This window comes from Crinia signifera, chromosome 7, assembly GCF_055691185.1.
Source record: "Crinia signifera chromosome 7, ASM5569118v1, whole genome shotgun sequence".
Lineage (NCBI taxonomy): Eukaryota > Metazoa > Chordata > Amphibia > Anura > Myobatrachidae > Crinia > Crinia signifera.
The window spans coordinates 172,690,091-172,716,165 of record NC_139223.1 but is presented as its reverse complement, the minus strand read 5'-3'; the positions used below and the strand labels follow the sequence as shown (position 1 = coordinate 172,716,165).

At 47.1% G+C, this 26,075-nt stretch overlaps 1 protein-coding gene across 2 annotated transcripts in view; it reads right to left on the bottom strand.

Annotated features, from left to right (window-relative positions):
- Window positions 1-6,016: 6,016 nt before the first annotated feature.
- Window positions 6,017-26,075, bottom strand: part of PLCL1 (phospholipase C like 1 (inactive)) — a 157,474-nt gene continuing 137,415 nt past the window's right edge. For both annotated transcript variants that reach the window (XM_083154392.1, XM_083154393.1), the window contains exon 6: window positions 6,017-12,105. In XM_083154392.1, coding sequence (XP_083010518.1) covers window positions 11,923-12,105 — 183 coding nt within the window. In that variant the 3' untranslated portion in view covers window positions 6,017-11,922. The remainder of the gene's footprint in view (window positions 12,106-26,075) is intronic.

Here is a 26,075-nt window from a genome sequence, read left to right as displayed (position 1 = left end):
CATTATGTAAATGAGGCTAGTCAGCACCTAGACTGCATGGGAGGAATCTCCTGCTGGCAGCCTGCGTGCACGTTCCGTACCCTGGATTCTAATTTCTGGCAGCCTGTGTGCGCGTTCCGTACCCTGGATTCTGGCAGCCTGTGTGCGCGTTCCGTACCCTGGATTCTGGCAGCCTGTGTGCGCGTTCCATCCCCTGGATTCTGGAGGACACCAGATTTAATATAATGTCTGGAATATATAATAATTATCCGCATTTCTCCTGCCCGGGGGGGGGGGGATACTGGCCTCTGGTGACCCGAGGGTGTGCGCTAAGGGGACACCCATGAACGGCAGCACACACAGGAGTGTTTAGGAAAGTGAGGGGTGACCAGGAGCCATACACTTTGGGGCTTATTCCGGTTTGCCTGCACTTGCCCACGCAGCTGCAATTATCCAGGCCATGGACTTGCTGAGCATCGCCGTTTAGAGAAGGGTATATATGCCCAAGTCAGTGGCTAGAAATGGTGCAGCAGACCCCGCAGTGGCTTGGGGAAGCCAGTGCCAGCGGGGTCAGTAGTGTGCGCTGAAACCGTGATCGTGCATCATGTGGCTCATTCCCCTAGGACGCGCTCCCATTGGTTAAGGCTATATACAGTGCTGTGTATACACTGGGCTGGCAGGAAGAGCAGGAGCCACCCGTGTATTGCCCCCTCCCTCCGCGCCCCGAGTACTGCAATGAGCGCCAAGCCAGAAACCCAGGCAACCAGCATGTAAGCCCGGGAAATGAGCAAGAACCCATTATCAATGAGCAAGAAACCCCTGGCAACAGGCATCTAAACCCTGGCAACGAGCAAGAAACCCTGGCAACAAGCATCTGTTTTTGGCTGGGGGGGGGAGGGCAGAATTTCTAGCTCTGCCACTGGCCCTAGTGAGTCTGAGGCTGCGCAGACTGACGGTGCTGGTGCCATGTTTCTCTGAGTACATGATCACAACTGAAGGCAGAGACACACCCCAAAAGAGGATGTAACACGCCTGCGTTTTTTGCCATCACCCCAAATGGAACCTTCTTATCACCCTGCCAATAAATCCTGGCTGTAAGTGGCTTAGCAAAGGTACAATGGCATGTGCACCAAACCTGTTTCCATGACAATGACAGTATCACCATACGACAAGCTGGCGATAATCTCCAGCAGCTGATGTGCGAGCATGCCTCTGCCAACCCAGCCATCTTACACCGGCACCGTCATACTGTGAGGGGAAGCAGCGGCCTACCTGTTCTGGCCTGGTGGGGAATTAGGATAGACATTACACACATGACAGGTCTGACTCCCTCATAGCAGGGAAACGTGTTGTGCTGTTGTAAAACTACATATCCCAGCATGCCTTGCCATAGTTTTAGCATTCCCTAATAGAAAAACTGTGGCAAGGCATGATGGGACTTGAACCAAAACAGAGGAGGTCGGTCGCACAAGACCATGTAATATATGTTTTAGGACCCCCAAATATCAAACAGTTTTATTAATAGTAAAAGGGACGGAGGTGTGCTACCCCAGGACAGTGGGAGATATCACAAGAAAAAAGAAAAAGAATGTCCTGTTAAAGTGGGTGCACCTATTTGTATTAAAATGTAACTTTTAATAAGTATTAATAAAATGCTGCGAAATGTTTTAAAAGAAATGAAGAGGGGACAAACAACAATAATAGTAGGAAATTACAAATATTAAAAATGAAGGTGGCAGGCAGATCGCTCTCTCAAATACACTTGGGTAGTCTGGATTGGTAAGTGTGTTGCACGTTATCGGGCAGGTTTGTGTTTATCACATCAGTAATAAGTAACTTATTTAATACTGGTAATGCCCACACATCAGGTACAAACAATGTTGCTGCACAAGGTTTCAGAGTCAGATACTTGGCTTGTAGCCCGTTTACCCAGGAATCAACTGGGATGTGTACTAGGGTCAGCACTAGGTACCGTGTGACGTGGCTGGCAATCATCCACTGCGGGTCCGCATGTGGAGATTTTGCCTTAGCCTGAACTGAGCCGGCTGTCCGTTGCTCACCGCTTGTGCTTGTAATTGCACCAACGGTGTGTACGTCAGTCTCTGTGTCAGTTTAATATGGTGAACGGCTCGTTCTATCACTGTCAGGATCTTCAGGCTACTGAGGTGTAAAGTTCACTGCAGTGCTCTGAGATCGTAACTGACTTAGACGTATCAATGCCGGCTCCCCTTGCAGCCCTTAGTGACCGGCCACCCGTCCTGCGTCTGTGCCTATTGATGAAGCTCAATGGCTGGGCACAGCAGAGGTGGGAGATGCCGGTACTAGTACCTGATGCGATCCACTACCCTTATAAGGGCTGTGGGATAACGTCAGATGCACACACACAAAATCGTAAATGCATTCTAGTAAGAAAAATAATAAAGTGAGAAAGAGCTGAATCTGCTTGCGCACTGCTGCAGGTGGGGCAGATGCAACATGTTCAGAATAAGGTCCAGCCTGTGATAAAATCCTTCTAATTATTTTTTTTATCGCTGGCTGTGTGGAAAGTGATTGACAGGAAGTTGGCATTTGGGGGTGGTAACTGACCATTTGCTGGAAATGTCACGGAAAATGCAGGCGTGCCCTTTGGCTGGTCAGGTCTGAATAACCTCCTATGTTAACATACTGCATGTCCCCAAGACTACGTGAGCATCTTTGCGAGCATTCGTCTGCGGACAGTTTTGGGTGGCAGCGCTGCAAACACGGGCAAGAGATCCATTTATCTAGGTTGTTATGGGTGTGTAACCATGGTGACTCATACAGATGCACTAAGGTTCAAAAGTGACAAAATAGAGGGTGATAAACAACCAATCAGCTCCTGCCTGCCATTTTTCAAACACAGTCTGTGACATGGCAGATAGGAGCTGATTGGCTGGCTGTTTATCACTCTCCTATTTATCACTTTTGAAGCTTAGTGCATCTGGCCCTCAGTCTGTACACCTGAGCCTACAATGGGAAAGATGGCAGCTGCTGTCGCTTATGGCGGCATAGTCGCGAAGATTCCTTAGAATGTATGTATGGCTGTATTAGCATTTACATTTCATGTGCGTCCTCTTAATATGTCTGGAAAAATTACAATACAGAATATTATAGCTCCAAGCATTTATTAAAGAGACCTAGAAACACGTCCTCCTGGAAATGTTTATTTAGAAACCCCCGCAGAACCTCAATCTGCTAAATGTTGTTACAGCGCAGATAATGCCCATTTGTGGCTCCAGTTCTGCAACAGAAGTAGATGCAGGGCGGATCTGTCAGTGGGGGGGGGGGGGGGGGGGAGGCGTTGTGGCCCCTACAGACCACTCCCGTCACGGACCATCTGTCTATTATATAATAACCCATCAGGCGTACATTGCTCTATCACAGATGAGAAGATTATTTGCCATTAGCTCGGATATGGTATTAATGCTCCGACACACAATGACAGAGAATGAGATTGTGAGTACAGAGCGGGGCTGCATCCGGCTGTGGGGTTATAGGTCATAGGTCAACCACTATTGGTCAACAATCAAAAAGGTTGACACAAGCAATAGGTAGTCATGGAAAAGATCGACATGGAAAAGGTCAAAATGAGTTTTCATATTTTTGGGGACACAGTATAAGTGTACAGCATTCGCTCGCCATGCTTTGGGCACACGGTGGCTTGTGTAGTCCCTGCCACGCTCCGAACATCCCCGCTGTCCATTCACAGGGTAGCGTACGGGGCTGAGTACTGGGCTGACTTAGACTTGCGGGGTCCGAGAACTGGGCGGGTCGGCTGATGTCCTGTGACATCATAGAAGACCCACCATCGTGCCACCTCCCATGCACATAACATCAGTCTCCGGTGCGAACACGCTGGGGACTGATTCAAGCAGAATTAGGGCCATTATCACAGGGTACGTGGGGTTTCCTGGGCACACAGCTGGTCCCTGTCACTTATACCCCTTTCACATCACAAAGCCGGGTCGGACCAGGGATCTCGAGCCCGGGTCTGGCCGGGTTATACGCTTTGGTGCTTTCACACCGCACCTCGATCAGGGTGGCCACGTCACCAACCCAGCAATTACCCGGGTCTGAGCAGCTGTGTGAAAGGGGTAATAGATGGAGGACGCCGGTTACTCCGGTCAGCTGTCACTGAAGGGTGAAGCCAGTTTGGGGGCATTTTATGCTGAACACGGAGATGAACCAGGGCGGTATCTGGATGTCAATGTCAAGGTTGACACAGTCGACATGAGTTTTAGGGGATTTTGGGCAGTTTTTGAATGGGAAAGTGCACCGGGTGTAGTGGTAACAAAGCGAGGCACGCGGCCCGAGGCACAGAGTACGCAGTACACAGTCCATGCGCTCAGGTGTCCACACTGACACCAAAAATATCATGAAAGACTCATGTGGGCCTTATGTGTTGACCTTTTCCGTGTCAGCCTTTTGCTTGTGTTATCCTTCCTTTTTCCTGCGTCGACCTTGTGCCTGTCAACATTTTAAGGTCAGCCTAATATACCATACCTGTTCAGGACTGATGGACTGTGAGTATACATACCGTATGTGGCAGCTGGGGGGCGCTACATGCAGGACTGTCCCATGGTCCGATAGGGGAATTCATCCAGCACAACCAGAACGCTCATACTTAGGAGCGCGGATACGGGCACAAGCGAAGTTCAGCCATCACAATCCCAGCATCGAACGGCAACAGCATCTCCACTGGTCTCGATGCATCGATGTTTTCCAACTATAGGTTTCCAATGGCGGTCCCCAGTATGCACAGGCACAATATCGGGCCCTAAGGTGCTGCTATGGCGTCTAGTGTTTGGAAATTACACCCCTGGCCCAGAATGTATACTGTACCTCAGCGCGTGTGACAGACCCTGTAAGTACTGTTACCCAGGTTTTTCTGTGACTGTCCCCACCCATTTGGCAATAAATACATTTAGGGGCCGATTCATACCCATTTGTTACGGACCATTGGCCCCTAAATGTATTTATTGCCAAATGGGTGGGGACAGTCACAGAAATACAGTACCTGGGTAACAGTACTTACAGGGTCTGTCACACGCGCTGAGGTACAGTATACATTCTGGGCCAGGTTTGCGTATGTGCTTTTACCCGCAATCTAGCAAACAAGTCTGAATCATGCCCTCAGTTACTAAAAATGAAGACGTGATGTTTCCCATAGCAACCAATCAGATGATGTCTTTCATTTTCTAGGATGCCAATGCCATAGAGAAATAATAGAGATAATCTCACTGGTTGCTATGAGAGAGGAAATTATTAATTGGCCAATAGGACCGCTGTAGATGCAAGATGTAGAGCATTAGATTTCCCAGGTGGGTTCCGATGCGTTTCACCTGCCTGTGATTTCCTCAGGGGTAACCTCTGAGTACTGCCGGATGGAGGATCTTATACCGTTACTACTAGTGTAACGTGTAATCGGCCACAAGGGATCGTTCACTACTGTGTTTATTTTCACCAACAATCACCATATAGTTAGACTCGAGCATTGCACCCGCTGTGCCTTCTGTAATATAACAGTGTAGCCTCTACACCCAGGTACTCAAACTGCAGACATCCAGCTGTGTAGAAGTACACATCCAAGCAACCCTTTCTGCCACGCTATTAAATCTGTGGACATGGCATGCTGGGATATGTAGTTGCACAGCAGTTTGAGGGCTGTACACCTAATACCCCTGCTCTAGACAGCTAGACACAGTCCCTGATAACAACCTTATGCACTCCTTGTATTATCACTTCATCTGTGCAGACCTGCATCACGGTATGGAGTAATGCAATAGTTGCCAAAGGCCTCATTCAGACTTTGTTGCAGTTTTGCTAAACTGCAACTCCCTGCGCTAGGCCGTGTTTGGGGGGGGGGGGGTGGGGTTACCGACACAGGGCAAGAACGCAATGGTTCCTCCCAGCGACATGCCCCTGTAAAGTTGCTAGGCAGCACGGACAAGAGTGTAACCTGGGAACGACAATTGCACTGCACATACATTTAACGCGGAGAAGGATCCGGAGCCAGACCGTTAATTAAACACATTATACTTTTATTTTGTTGAAAGGTTTATTTTTCCAGTAATGTGCAAAATAAAATGTTAGTGTTAATACATTAACCCCCCGACTGCCAGAACGGCTCCGCAATCTGCTGCCGACCTACAGTGTAAAGGGATTACGAAGATAAAAATTTGAAAAAAAAAATAAAAAAAATAAAATAAAAATTAAATTATTACTTCAGTCCAGAAAAGTTAGCACATTATATATCTCTCTGCATCAAATACATTAAAAAGGGAGCTTTTCAAAATAAAAGCTGTGCTCTTCAATAAATATATAGGTTTCTAATCTTAATCTACAGAACACACAGCTCCATTAACACTTCTGAACACCCCAGGTTCCCGATTCCCACCAAGACCGCCGTCTGGTATAATCACAGCGAAGGCCAACTGGCAGGCGCAACTGTCTTAGGCGAGGGCGTGGCACTCGTCACCCTCCATCGCTGTGTACTAACGTCATAATGCAAGAGGACTATATCGCCCTCTGGTGGGAGGGGAACCTACCTGAACTTCCACGAGTAATTGTTACCGGTCCGTCGCCCTCTGGCAACAAAACCGTTGACTGAGCACAAAAATACCACACTCAAGCAAAAGTACCGGAGAGACATAGGTTACGTATATCGGACGCGGAGCTAGAACTACGTACAATTCATTTATCAGTGTTTATATTGGATGTTCGACTCCTGCAGGGTAATTAGGAGTAGGCTTAGAACACCTTGCAGAGTCCGTCTGTTCCGCTGTCATCTCTGTAGGCAAAAACGGAGGAATAATATCTGCACACATATTATACAGTTCCGCTACAGAACCTGGGAATATTTTGTATTCAATTCTACCCATTACGGGCCTACAACCCTACACAACCACAACTGGTCCTAGACGAGGAAGAGGAGGCAGCAGGGTGTGTTAGGAGGGGGTAAAAACTAATTAATAACCTTCACTTTTATAATGGTCATAAAATATCCCATTTAGGGCCTAATTCTTAGCTTGGATCACTAATTACAGAATGTGCGGTTATAATATGACTTAGTAGCTATTATTGAATGACTGCCATTGTTTAACATAAACATCCATTCGCATGCTAGGGGGAACCGCCCCCATCATTGGCTGGTCGCCGACCATCGAATGATGGCGAAGGTGCACGCATATAAAAGTTAAATATGCGCGCACCCTCAGGAAAAAGTGGGCAGGCAGATGTCAACTCCAACCCCCGTCACCGGGCACTTTGCATGGGAACACCCATGAAACGCTGGGCTTCCCATGGGGAAATTGCCCTGCCTGCCGCCGCCGCATGCCCCCAATTCTCAGATATGGGTTTGTCGATCACTCTCACGTCAACCGAACACTTGTGTCTAACTGTCATTACAGTCCATCTAGATGCGGACAACTATCCACAATATAAGCGCGGTCGGTCATAGACACCGTCGGTCCGCTGTACCATAACCCCATCTGCTTGCAGTCATCTGCAACTTTTCAGCTTAGAGATCCAATATGATTTAGCCCCTAAGGGGGGTTATTCAGACCTGATCTCCCAGCTGCGAAATAGTAAGAGTAATGCAATAGAACGCATGCGCAAGGCCATCCTGTGATCAAATATTGCTATTTTTTTGATCACTGGCCATTCACAAGGTGATTGACAGGAAGCTGACGTTTGGGGGGTGGTAACCGGACGTTTTCTGGGAGTGTCAGGGTAAACGCAGGTGTGCCCAGGCGTTTATGGGGAAGTCATGTGACGTCAGCTCCGCCCCCGATCCAACTGTTTCTATCTCAGCCGCAGAGTTAAGGTGGCCATACACAAGCAGATTTATCTGCAGATCTGTCTGGTTAGAACAAAAACATGGTTATGGATGAGAGCAAATGACAGTTGACCATTTGCTTGGAAATTCTGGAAACCTGACAAACTGTCAATTATCCATAACCATGTTTTTGTTCCAACCAGCCAGATCTGAAGATAAATCTTACTAGTGTATGGGCACCTTTAGTCCTGGGCTATGCACAGACTGTGCACACTGGGGAATCATTACATGGTGAGTGTCAGGGATAATGCAGGCGTGGCCAGGTGTATGGGGGGAAGTCATGTGATGTCAGCTCCGCCCCCGATCAGCCTGATTCTATCACAGCTGCTGAGTAAGTCCTGGGCTACGCACAGACTGCACACACTGGGGAATCATTACATGGTGAGCGGCTGTTATCTGGGAGTGTCAGGGAATACGCAGGCGTGGCCAGGTGTGTGAGGGGAGGTCATGTGACGTCAGCTCCGCCCCCGATCAGCCTGATTCTATTACAGCCGCTGAGTAAGTCCTGGGCTACGCACAGACTGCACACACTGGGGAATCATTACATGGTGAGCGGCTGTTATCTGGGAGTGTCAGGTAATACGCAGGCGTGGCAAGGTGTGTGAAGGGGAAGTCATGTGATGTCAGCTCCACCCCCGATCAGCCTGATTCTATTACAGCCGCTGAGTAAGTCCTGGGCTACGCACAGACTGGGGAATCATTACATGGTGAGCGGCTGCTATTTGGGAGTGTCAGGTAATACGCAGGCGTGGCAAGGTGTGTGAAGGGGAAGTCATGTGATGTCAGCTCCGCCCCCGATCAGCCTGATTCTAGCACAGCCGCTGAGTAAGTCCTGGGCTACGCACACACTGCGCACACTGGGGAATCATTACATGGTGAGCGGCTGTTATCTGGGAGTGTCAGGTAATACGCAGGCGTGGCCAGGTGTGTGAGGGGAAGTCATGTGACGTCAGCTCCGCCCCCGATCAGCCTGATTCTAGCACAGCCGCAGAGTTAGTCCTGAGCTACGCACACACTGGGGACATCATTCGGCTTGGGGAATGTATTTGCAGCTGATCAGAGGCCTGCGACATTTTTCGCAATCCATGCTTAGCAATTCGCAGGCTTGCACGGAAGTGGGATTCCACTCTGGCGGGGAAAATCAGCAACCATGCGATCAGGTCTGAATTAGGCACAGTGAGGTTTGTTCCTCATGTAGCGACTAAATGGGATTTTTTAGAACAATAATTAAAGTGAAGTTTTAGTCATTAGTTTATGCACCCACCTAATACAACCCTCTGACCCCTCTTACCACAGGATGGGGTGTATAAGCAGATGGGGCATGAGGCGGTGAGGGGTAAGGGCGGCAAGAACCAGTGACCCTGTCCCCGATGTTGGGGGGTCTGCTCATGCGCAAACCCCCAGAGGGAATGCCTTCAGCAAGTTTTTCACTCGTAGGGCATTCGCAAATTGAGTGACAGGCAGGGGGCGGTCACAGCGTTTCATGGGCGCACCACCGAAAAAAAGGTGGGCTCACCGCTGCATGCTCGGGGCGGGTGGTTGACGTCACATGATGTCAGCGCCCGCTGGCAATTCACCGGGAAGCGTTCAAATGAAAAGTAAGTCTTGGCTTCACTAGGCAGCGAATATAAGGAGACTAGCGAGCAGGTCTGAATTACCCCCCTAACTTTGTATGGTGGAATGTGGTGAGATATGTTGGTCAGAGCATGTGTCATCCAGCGCCAATAGAGAGTGGACTATCTCCGTCAGAGGGCACCGCAGCGCTTGTGATACATGGAGCCTGAGCGGCATAACGGGTGTCTACGGCTAGGATGATATCAGCGTATACTGACACCTAACCCAATATATGAGAGATGCACTTCTTACATCAATCCCGTGGCATCTGCCAGGACTGGACTTCTGCTCATATACAGGTCACATATTCTGTATACCCAGGTAATATATACATTACAGCCTTATCTATCACTTTTTTGCATTTCAATGTGAAGGCCAAGCCTTGAGGTGATATAACCACATCAGACCCTGCCTTCTCCCCAGTGCCCACAGCTTCATGTGGCCATGTTTCCTTGGTCTCTGTAGTCACACATCCCTGGTTGACAACTAAGGATGTAGGTTGTTTTGGAAGAAGGGGAGGGAGCAGCACACTTCCGCTTCTCATTGGCCGGACCTCTCATAACGCCATTCTGTTCAGTGTAACCCATAGTGACGGCAGTCCAGCCTTTGCCCATGTTTCTTATTCATTTGCTCAATCACAACTGTACCCAGCTGTATCTGTGACTCAGCAAGTCTCCTTACCTCCCTCCACCATTTACTGACTTACTCTTAGTACTTACAGTATGTTCTGTGTCTGATAAAAACATGTTCTACGACTGCGATACAAACCTAGTCACCAAGAGCCATAACACAGCTGACATTCAGTAATAGGATTAAATTGCACAGTTATGCTTGTGTTGTCAGCAAGGGCAGCCATTTTGTCTCTAGCTACACAACTCACTATGTTTCAGAACAGTACTCATAAGCCCGGACTGCTGTGACCATGCGATCCATTCTGAATCAGGCCCAATGGCCGTTTTGAGGACGCGCAGCTGCAGCCAGCTCTGAGCTTGTACCTATAAAAACATGGTCAATGTTCCTCGCTCTTCTGTATAAGCTGCCAATGTGTACGCAGTTGCGAATGAGCTTGCGGTGGTTTCGGTGAGCGTCTCTTTTAATTTCTGGGACGGCAGCTTCCCTTGCCAACATTAGCAGCACCGTAGATTATAAAATCACACTTGCATTAGCTTACCTCTCTGAATCAGGCCCATATTACATGACTAGACTGGGAAGTGACTAGGAATGAGAGGCTACATTGGCTGAAATCTGCCTCGGCAAACAAAATGGCCGCCAGCACCGTGCATCACAGATGGAGAATCTGCACCTAGCATAGGGATGCTGCCGGTTTCCATGGTGACTCTCAAAGAGGGCGCCTCAGACCGGGAGGAGACTCGCACTGAGATCCTGCGCCAGGAAGCATTATTCAGCGCTAGGCGGATGCACAGGGGACTGGCTGTAATTGGGGTGTTCTTGTACATGTACCCCTACATCTCCTGTGTGTCTCTCCTACACTATAAAAAAGTGCGGCCTATAAATGTTCTAGGGCATTTTCAATCTAAGGTTTGGGGTGCGGCTATTTATACACCTTCAGCCCAGGACACTGTACCACGAGTCACCTGGTTGTCACTTGTCACGGGCTGCACTGAAGCCCAGGATCACAAGTGTTCTATGGAATAACACATGACCCAAGCAGCATACACACGACAGCACACGTCCGGCTGATATCTCCATCCTAGCTATGTAAAAGGTGAAACGTTAGAGTATTATTTATAGTGAAAGCACTGTATGTAACAACCATACAACCATCGGCTGTATCTATCATGGTAGGAATGGTCTCTGCCATAGAATAACCAGTGTTAGACGCACCGCAGCCTGGACGGGCAGCTTCCTCTCCCAGCCGGCGGTCCTCAGATGCCTCAGCTCGTCCTTCTTATACCCGGATCATCGGTGCCGTACTCCTGCGTCCGGAGACCAGTTTCCAGCATAATAACTACACCCTGCTATTATATCACATCACATCTTGCAGAACTATTAGAATGACTTCATTTGCTATAAGCGGCCCTTGGGGACTTTAGCCAGTATATCTCTGGTACGCGCCGCGGCTGCGGAGAAGGGGGTATCACTTATACAGCAATTGGAAGAAGGCTTTTATATCTTTAAGACTGAATCCGGAACTTGTGCCAACTCAATGAAAACAGACTCTACGCAGTTATTATGGTGACGGGCAAGTGGCACAATTTGGCCTTTTCCGTTTCCGTTTGAAGATAAAATAAACCTTTGTGGTCAGTGGTAAAGTGAATCCTTTCCTTGTTCACACAACTGTCACTTTATAATGGCATAAAATCGGAACCGGCATCGTTCTATTGCAATACATGGTGCCATTGACCTGGTCGTATATATAGTGCACTGATGTTGGATGTATGCATTTATCAGATTACCCCGTGGAGGGCTATAAGCAGCCTGGGGAGGCCGGTTGCCGTGGTGAATTGTGGGCCTCACAATCGGCCATTTTCGTCCCCTGTATCCTTCTCTGCTATCGCCTCCAGCCCGCGCTTGGATTTTGCGTCGGCTGCTGCGCTGGCGGCTTTGCCCAGACCACTGGAGAGACAGGCCTGCTGAACTTGGCGCATGTTCTCCATTGCTTCATTCTTGGCGTTCTTCAGTAAATCACCCTGCCCCTGCAAATAAAGGAAAATATATATATATAAATATACCACAGCTCTCTTCACTGATAACTAGACTCCCCCCTAATTGAGGAAAAGAACAGTCCTTATGGCAAGATTCAGCAAAGCAAATAGTCATTTTGTCTCTGGAACAAACCACACTGCAATGTAGGGGGAGCAAATGCATTTAGATTTTTTCTGTGCAGGGTAAATACTGGCTGCTTTTGCATGTAGATGTTAGATCTATGGGCTTCAATTTGGATTTCAGTTTGGACACACCTCTTCCAGATCTAAATGTCTCTCTGCACCTTACATCTGCCCCACCTGCAGTGCAGCATGGTTTTGCCCCCATTTGTGAGCTTTTTCGCTTGTATATCAGTAAAAGGCAACGTGTTGTACTTCTGAGCCCGAACTGACCTCTAACCACCAAAATGCAGCATGTTACCCGTAAGAGAGACACCTATCTCGGAATGGGATCATTCGTCAGACTGCATTTAGGTCTACAGTCATTAGGTCGACCCCACTAGGTCGACTGGCAGGAAGGTCGACCTGACTTAAGGTCGACATGGGCCAAGGTCGACATGAGTTAAGGTCGAATTTGCATAAAGGTCGACATGAGGAAGGTCGACTGGTCATAAGGTCGACATGGGTTTTTCACTGTTTTTTGATCCGAATGTCGACACAGTCGACATGGACACAGTTGGCAATGAGAATCGGACCCTCGCATCGCTCGCTTCGCTCGCAATGCTTCGGGCACGGTGCCTCGCTGCGCTCGCCACACTATTTTATTCTCCCACCACGCCCTAGTGGATGGTAGGGCATGAAATACCGCCTGTCGGCACATGTCGGCTCAAAAAACAGTGAAAAACCCATGTCGACCTTATGACCAGTCGACCTTCCTCATGTCGACCTTTATGCAAATTCGACCTTAAGTCATGTCGACCTTGACCCATGTCGACCTTAAGTCAGGTCGACCTTCCTGCCAGTCGACCTAGTGGGGTCGACCTAATGACTGTAGACCTAAGTTCATTCTAATAGATGACCGCATCCCCCTATCTCACATACCAGCCAAGTGTTGTAGTCTATGAATGACCTGGGCACCGTTATAATGTACTGGCGCTAGCGTGCGGCGCTCCGATAGATGGGTTCTGTCTAGAGACTCTTTTCCTGGATTAAACAAGGTCTGCTTCATAACAGAGGCTTTGTCTAATACCTGATTGTGTGGTGGAGCCATGTCACATCTCTCATACAGATAATTGGTGGCTGCAAGCATTGTCCTGTCAGTCTCAATGGTTATAAATGCACTTTATATCAGCCAAGCAAATATTATGAGGGCCCACACTCCTGTTAATAAAAGCAATTATTCAATGGAAGCCATAGGAACAGATGTTCTGCTAAATACAATGAAGCATAGTCCTGGTTATATAACTGTGAGGGGGGCAGGCCTAGAGCATATTATGACATACAATGCCGTGTATGGATACCATGTGTGAAAGCATTGTCTGACAACTAATCATCTTCCAGATAAGGCTACAATATACTTTTAAACTGCAAAACTAATGAAATACACAGGTTCTCTGGCTACTTAAAACAAGGTGAAATGCAGGCTTGGAGTCAGCCAGCCACGGAACCTGTGTAATTCATGAGTATCCAAGTTTGGATTCAGTATTGAATCCCGGCGGTCGGGATCCCGGCGTTCAGAATCCCGACGCCGGAATCCCGACAGCCGAAATGCCGTCAAGGGGGGGACGTGGATCGCCCCCCCTTGCGGGCTCGCTGCGCTCGCCACGCAGCGGGCCCGGTGCCTCGCTACGCTCGGCACACTAATTTATTCTCCCTCCAGGGGTGTCGTGGACACCCCAGGAGGGAGAAAGTGTCGGCATTTCGGCGGTCGGGATTCCGGCGTCGGGATTCTGAACGCCGGGATCCCGACCGCCGGGATCTTAACTGCATCCCCCAAGTTTAAAGGGATTGTATGGAAATCTATTGGGGCCAGTGGCCCATGAAGGAAGTGAGGGTGGCGTGGTGCTGCTACACGTTATCACATCCCACCCCCATGATGATTACCCGAAAAACGAGTTAGCAAAATAAGCGGGACGGATGGGGGTGGGGGGCGGCCTACTCTCCTCCGGTGTGTGGGAGGTTCGTGAGTCTGTAGAGTATGCTGGGAGTGTCTCCAAACCGATCTGAGACGTGCAAAGAAGTAGGGATGGTCATTGATTGTCTGAGTAACTACTTCCAATAGGAAGAAGCAGGGCTGTGGGAACTAATGCCATCTGAAGATAGCATCCGTTCCAACAATCAAACTCTGAAAAAGTTGATGCAGCAAAACAGGCTTTTAATGAGGAAGGATCATGTTACTAAACACATGCAGAAACTATTGTGTCCGTATGTATAACAAGACTGATGACCTTAATGCAGAGGTTCCCAAACTTTTTTCAATAACGACGCCCCAGAGTATGCAAATCATTTTCGTGGCGCCCCTAGGCCATACATTTCTCATTGAGAAATTTGGTGTTATTTGGCGAGGGACCAGATCTGCTTCAGTTTGTCTAGGAAGCCACCAGCACTGGTTTTTGCCTGTTACATTGACCGTAAATAATTTGAATTGATCCTGCAACCCTGCAAGGGTCCCATGGCACCCCGGAGTGCCGCGGCGCACAGTTCGGGAACCACTGCCTTAAAGAATAGCCCCAATTAACATTTAAGAATCAGTTATTGAAAGCCGGAGTTTCCTCTCCAGGAATTTCAGGAAGCGTCATCTATCACCGCAAAGCAATTTCGTGGTCTTGCGAACAACATAAATGACATGAGAATACACACATTACATTTATTAATCACCGCGCCACGCACCAGAGCTCTGCTGGGTTTTATTGATGTTGTTTTCTTTAACTTCAATGAATTCATGCTTAATGAGGATTTTATTTAATATACTATCAAGGGCTACATAACGGGATTTATCTCGCATTACCTTTGTAGTTCTGATCCTCGCTGCCTCCCTTTGGTTTAAATGAATGTTAATCTGCTGTAACAAATAAAGCTTTAGTCTTTTTAATTACGGTGAGTTGGTTTTAGAGCGTAATCTCCAAATAAATCATTTCCTGTAGCAAATATCTTTAAATAAGATCCAAGTCTAAGCACTGCCGATGTGCCCGTGTACAGCCAGCCCATGGCGTGACTCAGTGCCCGGGGGCCCCTGCACAAGTAGAGGAACAGCAGCAATTTTACTCTAACTTGTGGCACATACTGAAATAGGCCCAACACTCAATAGGTGGACACCTTATCCTGCCCATACACTTGTGAGATATTTCATGCAATCATTCAATTTCGACCACATCTGGCTGATAAATCGAATGATTGTATGCTCAGAATGAGTACCGTTCGATGCGATGCGCGGGCACGCCGGTCGAATGTTGGGTCTCACGGTCTTATGTGCAGCACATAATGTTTATCGAATTGCAGGAGCAATCTGCTGGTGGGGGGGCGGAGGGAACGCTTTTTTCAGCGGCGTGGGTATGGGGAGAGGGGGCTGGAGGGACCACTGGCGGCGTAGGAAAGGGCGGCATTGTAGCACTAGCAAGCGGCAGGGGTCAGTGAGCGGTGGCGGCAGAAGTGTTTATAACACTGGGCAACCCTGATTGGCTGAGATAGCTCAGCCAATCAGAGGACTGCCCAGTGTTTAAACACTTCTGCCGCCACCGCTGACCCCCCCGCCACCCGCTAGCGCTACTTCTTGCGCTAGATTACAACGCCGCCCTCTTCCGGCACCCGATGTGCCATCTCAAGATGGCATGCGACATCGGGTGCTGTAAGGGGGCACTTTTAGCACCACAAGATGTGACCGGGTTCGATGGACAAGGTCAACATATGTTTTTCATGTTTTTTTTGTCGACGTAAGACAATATAGACACCAAAAAATGTGAAAAACTGATGTTGACCCTTTTCATGTCAACCTTTTGCTTGTGTCGACCTAATCCATGATGACTTTTTAAGGTGTCGACCTTTATTGGGTCAGCCCTATGGCCCATGCCCCAGCTGCTTATTGCTGGAAAGTCTTTAATCTATGAGGTAAATTTACTAAATCTTCTGAAAGTGAGAAGTGGGGATGTTGCCCATAGCAACCAATCCGATTCCATCATTTTCTAGGCTGCAATAAAGAAATTATAGCTAGAATCTGATTGGTTGCTATGGGCAACAGCCCCACTTCTCACTTTCGGAAGCTTTAGTAAATTTACCCCTATGAGTGGAATAGTGAAATACAGAATACTCAAAGAATAAAGGTATATGGCCATTACGTCAACCCTATTAAGGTCGACACCTGAAACAGGTTGACACGGCTAAGGTTGACATGGTCGGAAAGTCAACACAAGCATTAGGTCGACAATGAGAAGATCGACAGTCAAAAGGTCGACATGAGTTTTTCCACTTTTTTTTGAGCCGACATGTGCCGACGGGTGATATTTCATGCACCTGAAATCCACTACGGCATGGTGGGAGAATAAGATAGTGGCGAGCGGTGTCCATGTTGACTTCCAGGACAAAAAAAACGTAAAAAAACTCATGTTTGACTGTTGGCCTTCTCGTTGTCAACCTAATGGTTGTGTCTACCTTTTTCAGGTGTCGACCGTTAGTGGTCGACCCAGTGCCTGCGACCTAATTTGGGTCGAACCAATGACTCATACCCAAGAATAAACTTGGACAGTCGATAACAATTGAAACCTTACAAGTAGAGAGATCCCGAGCGTTTTCTGACTTTTCGATGCGTTTAGCCCACGCCTTTGGGCACATTCACACGTTCACAGTCATTGATTTGCTTGTTGTTTAACTGTTTTATCGCCTGGGGAAGGGAAAATATTTCTAGGTCACTAGAAGTTGTTACCGTGCGGTGGTGCCAAGAGATTACCGTCTCGTATTCTCCGAGCTGGCCAGAGATGACAGGCACCAATTAGAGGCCTGTTTCCTCCGCGGAGACAAAGGGCTGCCACTGCCAAATTATTAGATCAGGCTGAGGTCAGTGTTTACGCTGCTGATCATTAACCCTTCGCTGAGGAGAAGCCTGGGACTACCGGCACTGTTTGCTTATTGTGTTTTTAATCGTCATACTGTGTATAATTCTAATGCCCTTTTTATAACCTAGAACCGTACTTCCTCTTATTTCCCCAGAGGAAGTCATGCTCAGTGTACAGATGCCAGGTCCACCATTCATTCCCAGTATTACACATAGCTGTAGCGACCATGGAACTGCTCGGATCTTTGGTAATCTGTGACGCATGCTGCGTCTTTGTACGCGGCCACTGAGATTTGCAAAGCTTCAAGTGGTTGCCTCAATACAAATCCTGACTGCAATGACATTTTGCATCTTTTCGCACAGCAGCTGCGAAGCTGGTGCAGATGAAAGAAAAATCCTTTGTTTTTCTTGGGTGCGCAGGCAGCGATGAGCCGTATCTGGGGTCATGTATAAGCAAAGTGGGCACCAGATACAGTCGCATCTCTTGTGTCTAGCATGAGGTAGGTGTAATAGTGCAGGGAAAAGCTAGGCCCACGGGTACAGAACATGGAATCACTGAGGGGAAAAGCTAGGCCCACGGGTACAAAACATGGAATCACTGAGGGGAAGAGCTAGGCCCACGGGTACAGAACATGGAATCACTGAGGAGAAAAGCTATGCCCACGGGTGCAGAACATGGAATTACTGAGGGGAAAAGCTAGGCCCACGGGCACAGAAAATGAAATCACTGAGGGGAAAAGCTAGGCCACAGATGCAGAAAATGGAATCACTGAGGGGAAAAGCTAGGCCCACAGGCGCAGAAAATGGAATCAGTGAGGGGAAAAGTTAGGCCCACGGGTTCAGAACATGGAATCACTGAGGGGAAACTAGGTCCAAGGGCCTAGAACATGGAATCACTGAGGGGAAAAGCTAGGCCCATGGGCACAGAAGTAGTAGTAGGAGTAGTACGTTTATTTATAACGTAAGAGGGGAAAAGCTAGGCCCACGGGTACAGAACATGGAATCACTGAGGGGAAAAGCTAGGCCACAGACGCAGAAAATGGAATCACTGAGGGGAAAAGTTAGGCCCACGGGTTCAGAACATGGAATCACTGAGGGGAAACTAGGTCCAAGGGCCTAGAACATGGAATCACTGAGGGGAAAAGCTAGGCCCACGGGCACAGAAGTAGTAGTAGGAGTAGTACGTTTATTTATATCGTAAGAGGGGAAAAGCTAGGCCCACGGGGCACAGAACATGGAATCACTGAGGGGAAAAGCTAGGCCCACGGGGCACAGAACATGGAATCACTGAGGGGAAACTAGGTCCAAGGGCACATGACATGGAATTACACAGGCCCAGAACATGGAATCACTGAGGGGAAAAGCTAAGCCCACGGGTTCAGAACAAGGGATCACTAAGGGGAAAGCTAGGTCCACGGGCACAGAACATGGAATCACTGAGGAAAATCTAGGCCCACAGGCGAAGAAAATGGGATCACTGAGGGGAAAAGCTAGGCCCACGGGGGGGGGGGGGGGGTTATCAAACACAATAGGCAAACAGAGACCGCAATGATTCATTTTTCGATGCAGCACTTGTATATCTGTGGGCCCAATTCAAACTTGCGGCGGGATGTACTAAAGGGAAAATGCGGTAAAACGGGGGTTTTACAGCATTTTCCTATGTACCAATACCCGTCCGCCCCGTCTTCGCCTGGCAGAGTATCGCCACCCTCTGGGTCCGCGCGCCCCTCCTCCTGTCCTCCTTTGATCTCCTTCTCCCCCAGCAGGTGTCACAGCCGGGAGGACATCCGGCTGCAGGGGGGAGGAGGAGAGGCAGGGGGACACTGGCAGCCGCCGGGATGTGACGGAGACCCCCGCAAACCACATCACAGGTATCGCAGGGTCTCCATCACCGCAACCCGATGCTAGCCGCATATGTTAGTACATCGTGGCGGCTGGCAGGCGAAGGGTGGCGATGTATATTAATACATCCCGCCCTGAATCTCAAAGCTAATTTTTTTCTCAAATGGACAAAACCATGCTGCGTTGCAGGTGGCGCAGATGTAAAGAGGTGTACACATGGGACTTGGGCTGGGCAATTTTGTAGTTAGCTGTCTATATCCCCAGCCGCAAAGCCAAATACACTGTGATCAAGGGTCAAGGGATAGTGATGCCGCGGGCCCGCGCATCGCTAGCGCCTGCCTCGTACACATGGTGCAATTCTGGCTAATCTTCTAGGTGATTTTGACTATCTACTCAAAATCGCTTGACCAAATTGCACTGTGTGTACACAACTTAACATGGTTATAAAGCGTTAGATTTGGGTGAGTTTAAACTGAAATCTAAATTGCTGTGTAAAACTAAAGCAACCAGTAAAACAAAACAAAACAGAAACAAAATAACTTACCCAAATCTAAAGGCCCGTACACATGGGGCGATTTGGGGCTATTTTCTGAGCGATCTGACTAGATCTCTTAAGCTTGGATCACTCCGTGTGTACAGGGTATAGCAATGGTGATGCGCAGTCCCATACATTACCATCGCCCCCAGAGAAAGACAGTGCATGCACTGTCTCTTTCTCTCTCTGCAAATGTTACATCTGCCCCACCTGCAAGCAACATGGACTTATTTTACTCTATTTTCCAAAGATAATTGAAACGATACACAAAGTTTTAGGATGAGTCCTACGTTAACCATTTAAGGAGTCAATATGACACCAGGAAAATATTCTGAAAGGTAATATGATTTCACACATCTTTCAAGTCCTGTTTCGGTTTTTACAGTATGGAAAAAACATCTAATTACGTATTTAACTGAAAACCTGCGGCAGAGAAGTGCGCACTGCTAATTGAATTTCTTTTCATTTTTCACTGAGCCAAAAACCACCATTAGGAAACAATTATGAAGGCTCATAATAATTAATTGCACATTTAGCACAATCAGAACATAGATCTTGTAGCTCTGTATCGTGTTACAGAGTGTTCCGTAAACATTCGCACCTCGGAACACCACTGGCTGTCTTCGTGTCACCTCGTGTTAGGGAACAATGATTAAATGTGACGCCTACGGTAAGAGAACTGCCGTGTTACAGGCCGTGTTTGAAAAGGGACAGTTAGGAGCTGATTGGCTGGTTGTTTATCACTCTCCCATTTTATTACTGTTGAAGGCTTAGTACATCTGGCAATCAACGTGAGAGATAAATAACAGAAGAGCACTTGTATGTTTACAGCACTGTTGGTAGTTCCACACCCACCCCCATAAATCATGTGGGTTCCTACGTGCTGTAATATTTGAGGGACCTTGCCCTACGTAGCGTGTGTTTCAGAAGTATGACGCATGGGAAAAGAAGTGATGCAATTCAAATATTTCAGAGACACTTTGCTGCAAGATATAATGCCTGTATGTTGAAATACACGTGTCTCAAGATTTGGCAAACAGGAATGTCTAATTGGGATACATATGGAATTCTGACTCTGGCATCCCAAAGGAGGGAGTCCCACTGCCCCCAACCCTCCTTGCCAGCAGCCTAACTCTACCCCCCCCACATCCGATGCGCGGCCCCGTGCACATCAGATAGGAATCAGAGGTTGGACTTGGCTGCACATCAGACTTCCTCACGGTGGCGGGGAATGTAGTTGCATACAATACATCACATGCAGAAGGACCTGGGCGACTCAAGGGGGATCAGATGGCCGTACACAGCTGCGACTTCTCGGAGTAGTGTATGGCAACGTTTACCCTAACGACCGTACTTCCCTGCCTAATCCTGGCCCCCCCTTTTCACACCACAATGTCAACATTGTTGAAATGTGGACATAGATATTGGAGGATGCCTAAAAGTAAGAAGTTGAGTAGCGGATGTGAACAAGGAGGTTAGTCCAATCAGCGACTCCAGAGTAGGTTTAATTGAATACATCAGGATACAGGTTATAGAAGACAAACAGCAATCAGTACAATAAGGTATCAATCTTGGGCTAAGTACTGAACAGCTGTACAGCAAAGTGGCACTCCAATAACACAGTGGCAGACTTCGGCACATGCAAATACTTTTCTATAGGAATGTAAACAAGAGATTCAACTGGAATCTAGACAGTCTGACCCAATATTAAATCAATTAAAGTAGAATTAAAGCTATAGTTTTCATACTGGGTTTTATAAATACTATTGAGTTCAATCTATTCATTAAAACTGTTGGGGCGTCAACTATTCATAGTAAATATCTATGATATTTGTTTTTTTTGGCATATGGTCCTGAACGGTAAGCGGTCAACATCACAGAAAACAGGATGCCGGCAGTCAGAATACTGCCAAGACCAGCCCCAGAATACCAACATCGATGATTTAGGGTTAGGCAGGGAGGGAGTTAGGGCTCTTACAAGGGGGCTTAGGGTTAGTGTTCGGGTAGAGAGTGTTGGAAGGGGCATTGGGAAGGTAAGAATACTTATCAAACCCCTGTATTCCTCCTGAACATATTGCTCACTCTTGATGTTGAGGAACCAAGATCAGAGTACGAGGGCCTTTCCCACGTTGTTCAACAAAGTATATAGAAACACAATCAAAATATTCTGTTAAAAATCTCTCCTGGAAACATCTAGTGTCTCCGCTGACATCATTGTTATTTTTTACAGCTACATTGCAGCAATTAAATGACATATTTAGTGTGACAACTGATGGCATTCCTTATTCCAAACACTTCCCTGTTACTGTCTAATCTAAGTGATATGTTTCTGTTAACACCATGTTTACACGCGAGACACTTATTCCTCCCGCAAGTACGGAATCCCATCGAGAGAGCTCATTTCACAATTTTATTATTTCGTCTATTTTTTTTTTGTTTTGTTTATAGAACATTCATTGATGTTATAAATAATGACGCCTAAACCTTTTATCTTATCGCAATTATAGTCATGACGAACGTATTTCTTTGACATTCAAATAAAGGGGGTACTCAGGTGCGAAATGATTAAGAACCAGTGGTATGAATGGATAACGAGTGACAGATGATCATCATCGTGTTTACTCAATGTTTTCTGATAGAACCGTAGAATGAATAACAGGAAATGGCTCTTCGTGGATGGAGACTGTATCTTCTGTGACAATAGGTGACAGAGACAAAGAGGTTCCGCTGAGTAACGTCAGCAGCGCCTAAGTGCGAGATATAATTGGAAAGCTGGTAAACACGGTATATAACATGCATCATCCATTCTTATTTCCCAGTGACAATTGTCACCATTATTCTGCGTGGCGTATGTTTACTTTCCTGCAACTACACGCAAACAGGCGCTACACTGTTATTTTGGGTTTGATGCATCTGTAAGCCAATGTGATACTTACAACATCACCAGTTATGTGGGTCGGTAGCAAAGCTTCTTGCTTCCAATTGAATCACCCCCATCCCCCTATATATTTCTGCTCCTCATAATTAAATCCCTGATGTTTGCATGACCGGTAATAGATTAATGTCTCTGTGAACAAATCAACAGATTCAACCGTGTTTTATTCCACCGGCCGTGCTGCGATGTTGTTCTGTATTTGGGGCACAGTTCCGTGACACGGGCTCTGTGTTCCAGAACTGTATCTCCTTGTGCCGCACTCCGGCAGAACAATGGTGGTGCTGACGATGAGCTAAGTGCTTGCTCAGAGAACACAATACCCTGCTTTCTGTTAGTACATCGGAGTGCGCTCATCCTGTGTTGTGCAGAGAGCCCCTCAATTATACATGATTCATATGTAACCCCTTCCCTGCCGGGGGGGGGAGTATTAATGCTGAACCTAGAAGCGTCTTGTACAACTTCACCGACGGATCCTGTACAAAGCTGTAATCATGCACAGAATAAACAAGAAATATTGCATTTAGGGGTAAGGGTTTGGTCGACAGGGTCTAGGTAGACAGTGAAAAGGTCGACCACTATTAATGGGCAGTCAAAAGGTTGATGCGTGAAAGTGTCGACATTCATTTGGTCGACATGGTCAAACGATCAACACGAGCAAAATATCGACAGGAGAAATGGTTGACAATTTTTTTTTTCAATTATGTCTATGTCAGCATAGGTCAACATGCCCACCATATAAGTGTACTGCGTCCCCTCGCATGGCGAAGCGCATTTCGGGCACGGGGCTTCGCTGCACTCGGCACACTATTTTATTCTCCCTCTATGCCCACTGGGATGGTAAAGTACGAAGACGTCGGTTTAGAAAAAAGTTCCTGTTGACATTTTGCTTGTGTCGGCCTTTGATAGCCTTTAGTTGTTAGCCTTTAGTTGTTAGCGCTGCAGTACAAAGAGTAGAACAGTATTTTATAATAAACTGTACACATACTGTATATACACAGCCAAATAACCTACATACTGTATATACACAGCAAATAACCTACATACTGTATATACACAGCCAAATAACCTACATACTGTATATACACAGCCAAATAACCTACATACTGTATATACACAGCTAAATAACCTACATACTGTATATACACAGCAAATAACCTACATACTGTATATACACAGCAAATAACCTACATAATGTATATACACAGCTAAATAACCTACATACTGTATATACACAGCAAATAACCTACATACTGTATATACACAGCTAAATAACCTACATACTGTATATACACAGCTAAATAACCTACATACTGTATATACACAGCAAATAACCTACATACTGTATATACACAGCTAAATAACCTACATACTGTACTGTATATACACAGCCAAATAACCTACATACTGTATATACACAGCCAAATAACCTACATACTGTATATACACCGACAAATAACCTACATACTGTATATACACAGCCAAATAACCGACATACTGTATATACACAGCCAAATAACCTACATACTGTATATACACAGCCAAATAACCTACATACTGTATAACCCGCTGCTGTTGATGGCCTTTCATAATATGCATGGCTGCTCTATTCAAGCAGTTTAATTAAAAGGTACGACGGCGGTCTAGCGTCCCCTGAGGGGAAGTCAGTAAGCTGCAAACTTGTGTCGGCACCTTGCACGCTGACGCAATGTGGGGTATCCAGCAGGAACCTTGCTTGTTTATGCTAACAGCACAGAGCGGTGTGAGCAGCAGACTAGCAGGTTCCCCTCTGTGATAACTCACCCTGTGCGTGCAGCCACACATCGCACTGTACACCTACATATAAGTGGAAGACGCAGCCTCATTCACCCATCTAACTCGGCAACTACATGGATAAAGGTCGACAGGTGTCTAGGTCGACAGGGGACTAGGTCGATATGGGTTTAGGTTGACGTAGCGTTAGGTTGACATGGGCTATGTCGACAGGTCGCGGGGTCGACATGGTTTTTTTCATTGTCACTGTTTTTTTTACCCGAATGTCGTCACAGTCGACACGGACACTGTTTGAAGTCAACCGCAGCCCCTCGCATTGCTCACAATGCTTCGGGCACGGTGCCTCGCTGGTCTTGGCACACGGTATAATGACTGTCGGGATCCCGACTGTTGGACCCCTATACCACACCCGTTTGGCCGAGGGGTCCCGTGAACAAAATGCTGATAGAATGCAATGATTCAAGAAAGTTTGGGAACCCCATCTCTTAGGTGTAAGCTGTTGGGAGCAGGACCCTCCTTCCTTTGTTTTCTGTACATAGGGCCTGATTCAAAGGCGGACTCAGTGCCGATCTATGTGGACTTGATTTGGGACATAAGGTATGGCAGTCACGAGGGATTTGTGTCCACTTCCTAGCCAAGCCCATCATTATATGAACTGCACTGTATTTCTGTATGTACTGTATATCAACCTGTGGGACTGTTTCGCACATATGCTACGGCTTTGTTCTATCCCCTTATACAGAGCTAAAATCACTTCTCTTATTGAAGCAATAGCACTAATACTACATAACAAAAAGACGTTTGTATTACGCATCTCACATGTGTGCTGAGACGATTCTGGGCTGGTCACCCTCCAACGTTAATGTCAGACAGTTCTCTGAGCAGTACCCGCACAGATGCCACCTTGTGTGTTTGTGTTTATTTGTAATTTTCCAGAATTACCATTGGTGTATTTATAACCCAACACTGGCGAACGCAGGTCTGCCCAGAATGCTGTAAAATAGCGAATAATATTTTCATACATCTACTTACTAAAAATGTTAACATGTTGACATAAAACACGGAATAGCTTGTGGTGTTCTGAGAGGTGAGAAATAACATTTATCTGTGAGTGTAAGTACAGGAAATATATACTGTTTATTTTAAATGTGCCATAGCGTAGCAGGTATACAGTAGTGTAGCAGGTATACAGTAGCGTAGCAGGTATACAGTAGTGTAGCAGGTATACAGTAGTGTAGCGGGTATACAGTAGCGGGTATACAGTAGTGTAGCGGGTATACAGTAGCGGGTATACAGCAGTGTAGCGGGTATACAGTAGTGTAGCAGGTATACAGTAGTGTAGTAGGTATACAGTAGTGTAGCGGGTATACAGTAGCGTAGCGGGTATACAGTAGTGTTGCAGGTATACAGTAGCGTAGCGGGTATACAGTAGTGTAGCGGGTATACAGTAGCGGGTATACAGTAGTGTAGCGGGTATACAGTAGCGGGTATACAGTAGCGGGTATACAGTAGTGTAGCAGGTATACAGTAGTGTAGCAGGTATACAGTAGCGTAGCGGGTATACAGTAGCGGGTATACAGAAGTGTAGTGGGTATACAGTAGTGTAGAAGGTATACAGTAGTGTAGCAGGTATACAGTAGCGTAGCGGGTATACAGTAGCAGGTATACAGCAGTGTAGCGGGTATACAGCAGTGTAGCGGGTATGCAGTAGTGTATTGGGTATACAGTAGTGTAGCAGGTATACAGTAGCGTAGCGGGTATGCAGTAGTGTAGCAGGTATGCAGTAGTGTAGCAGGTATGCAGTAGTGTAGCGGGTATGCAGAAGTGTAGCGGGTATACAGCAGTGTAGCAGGTATGCAATAGTGTAGCGGGTATACAGCAGTGTAGCGGGTATG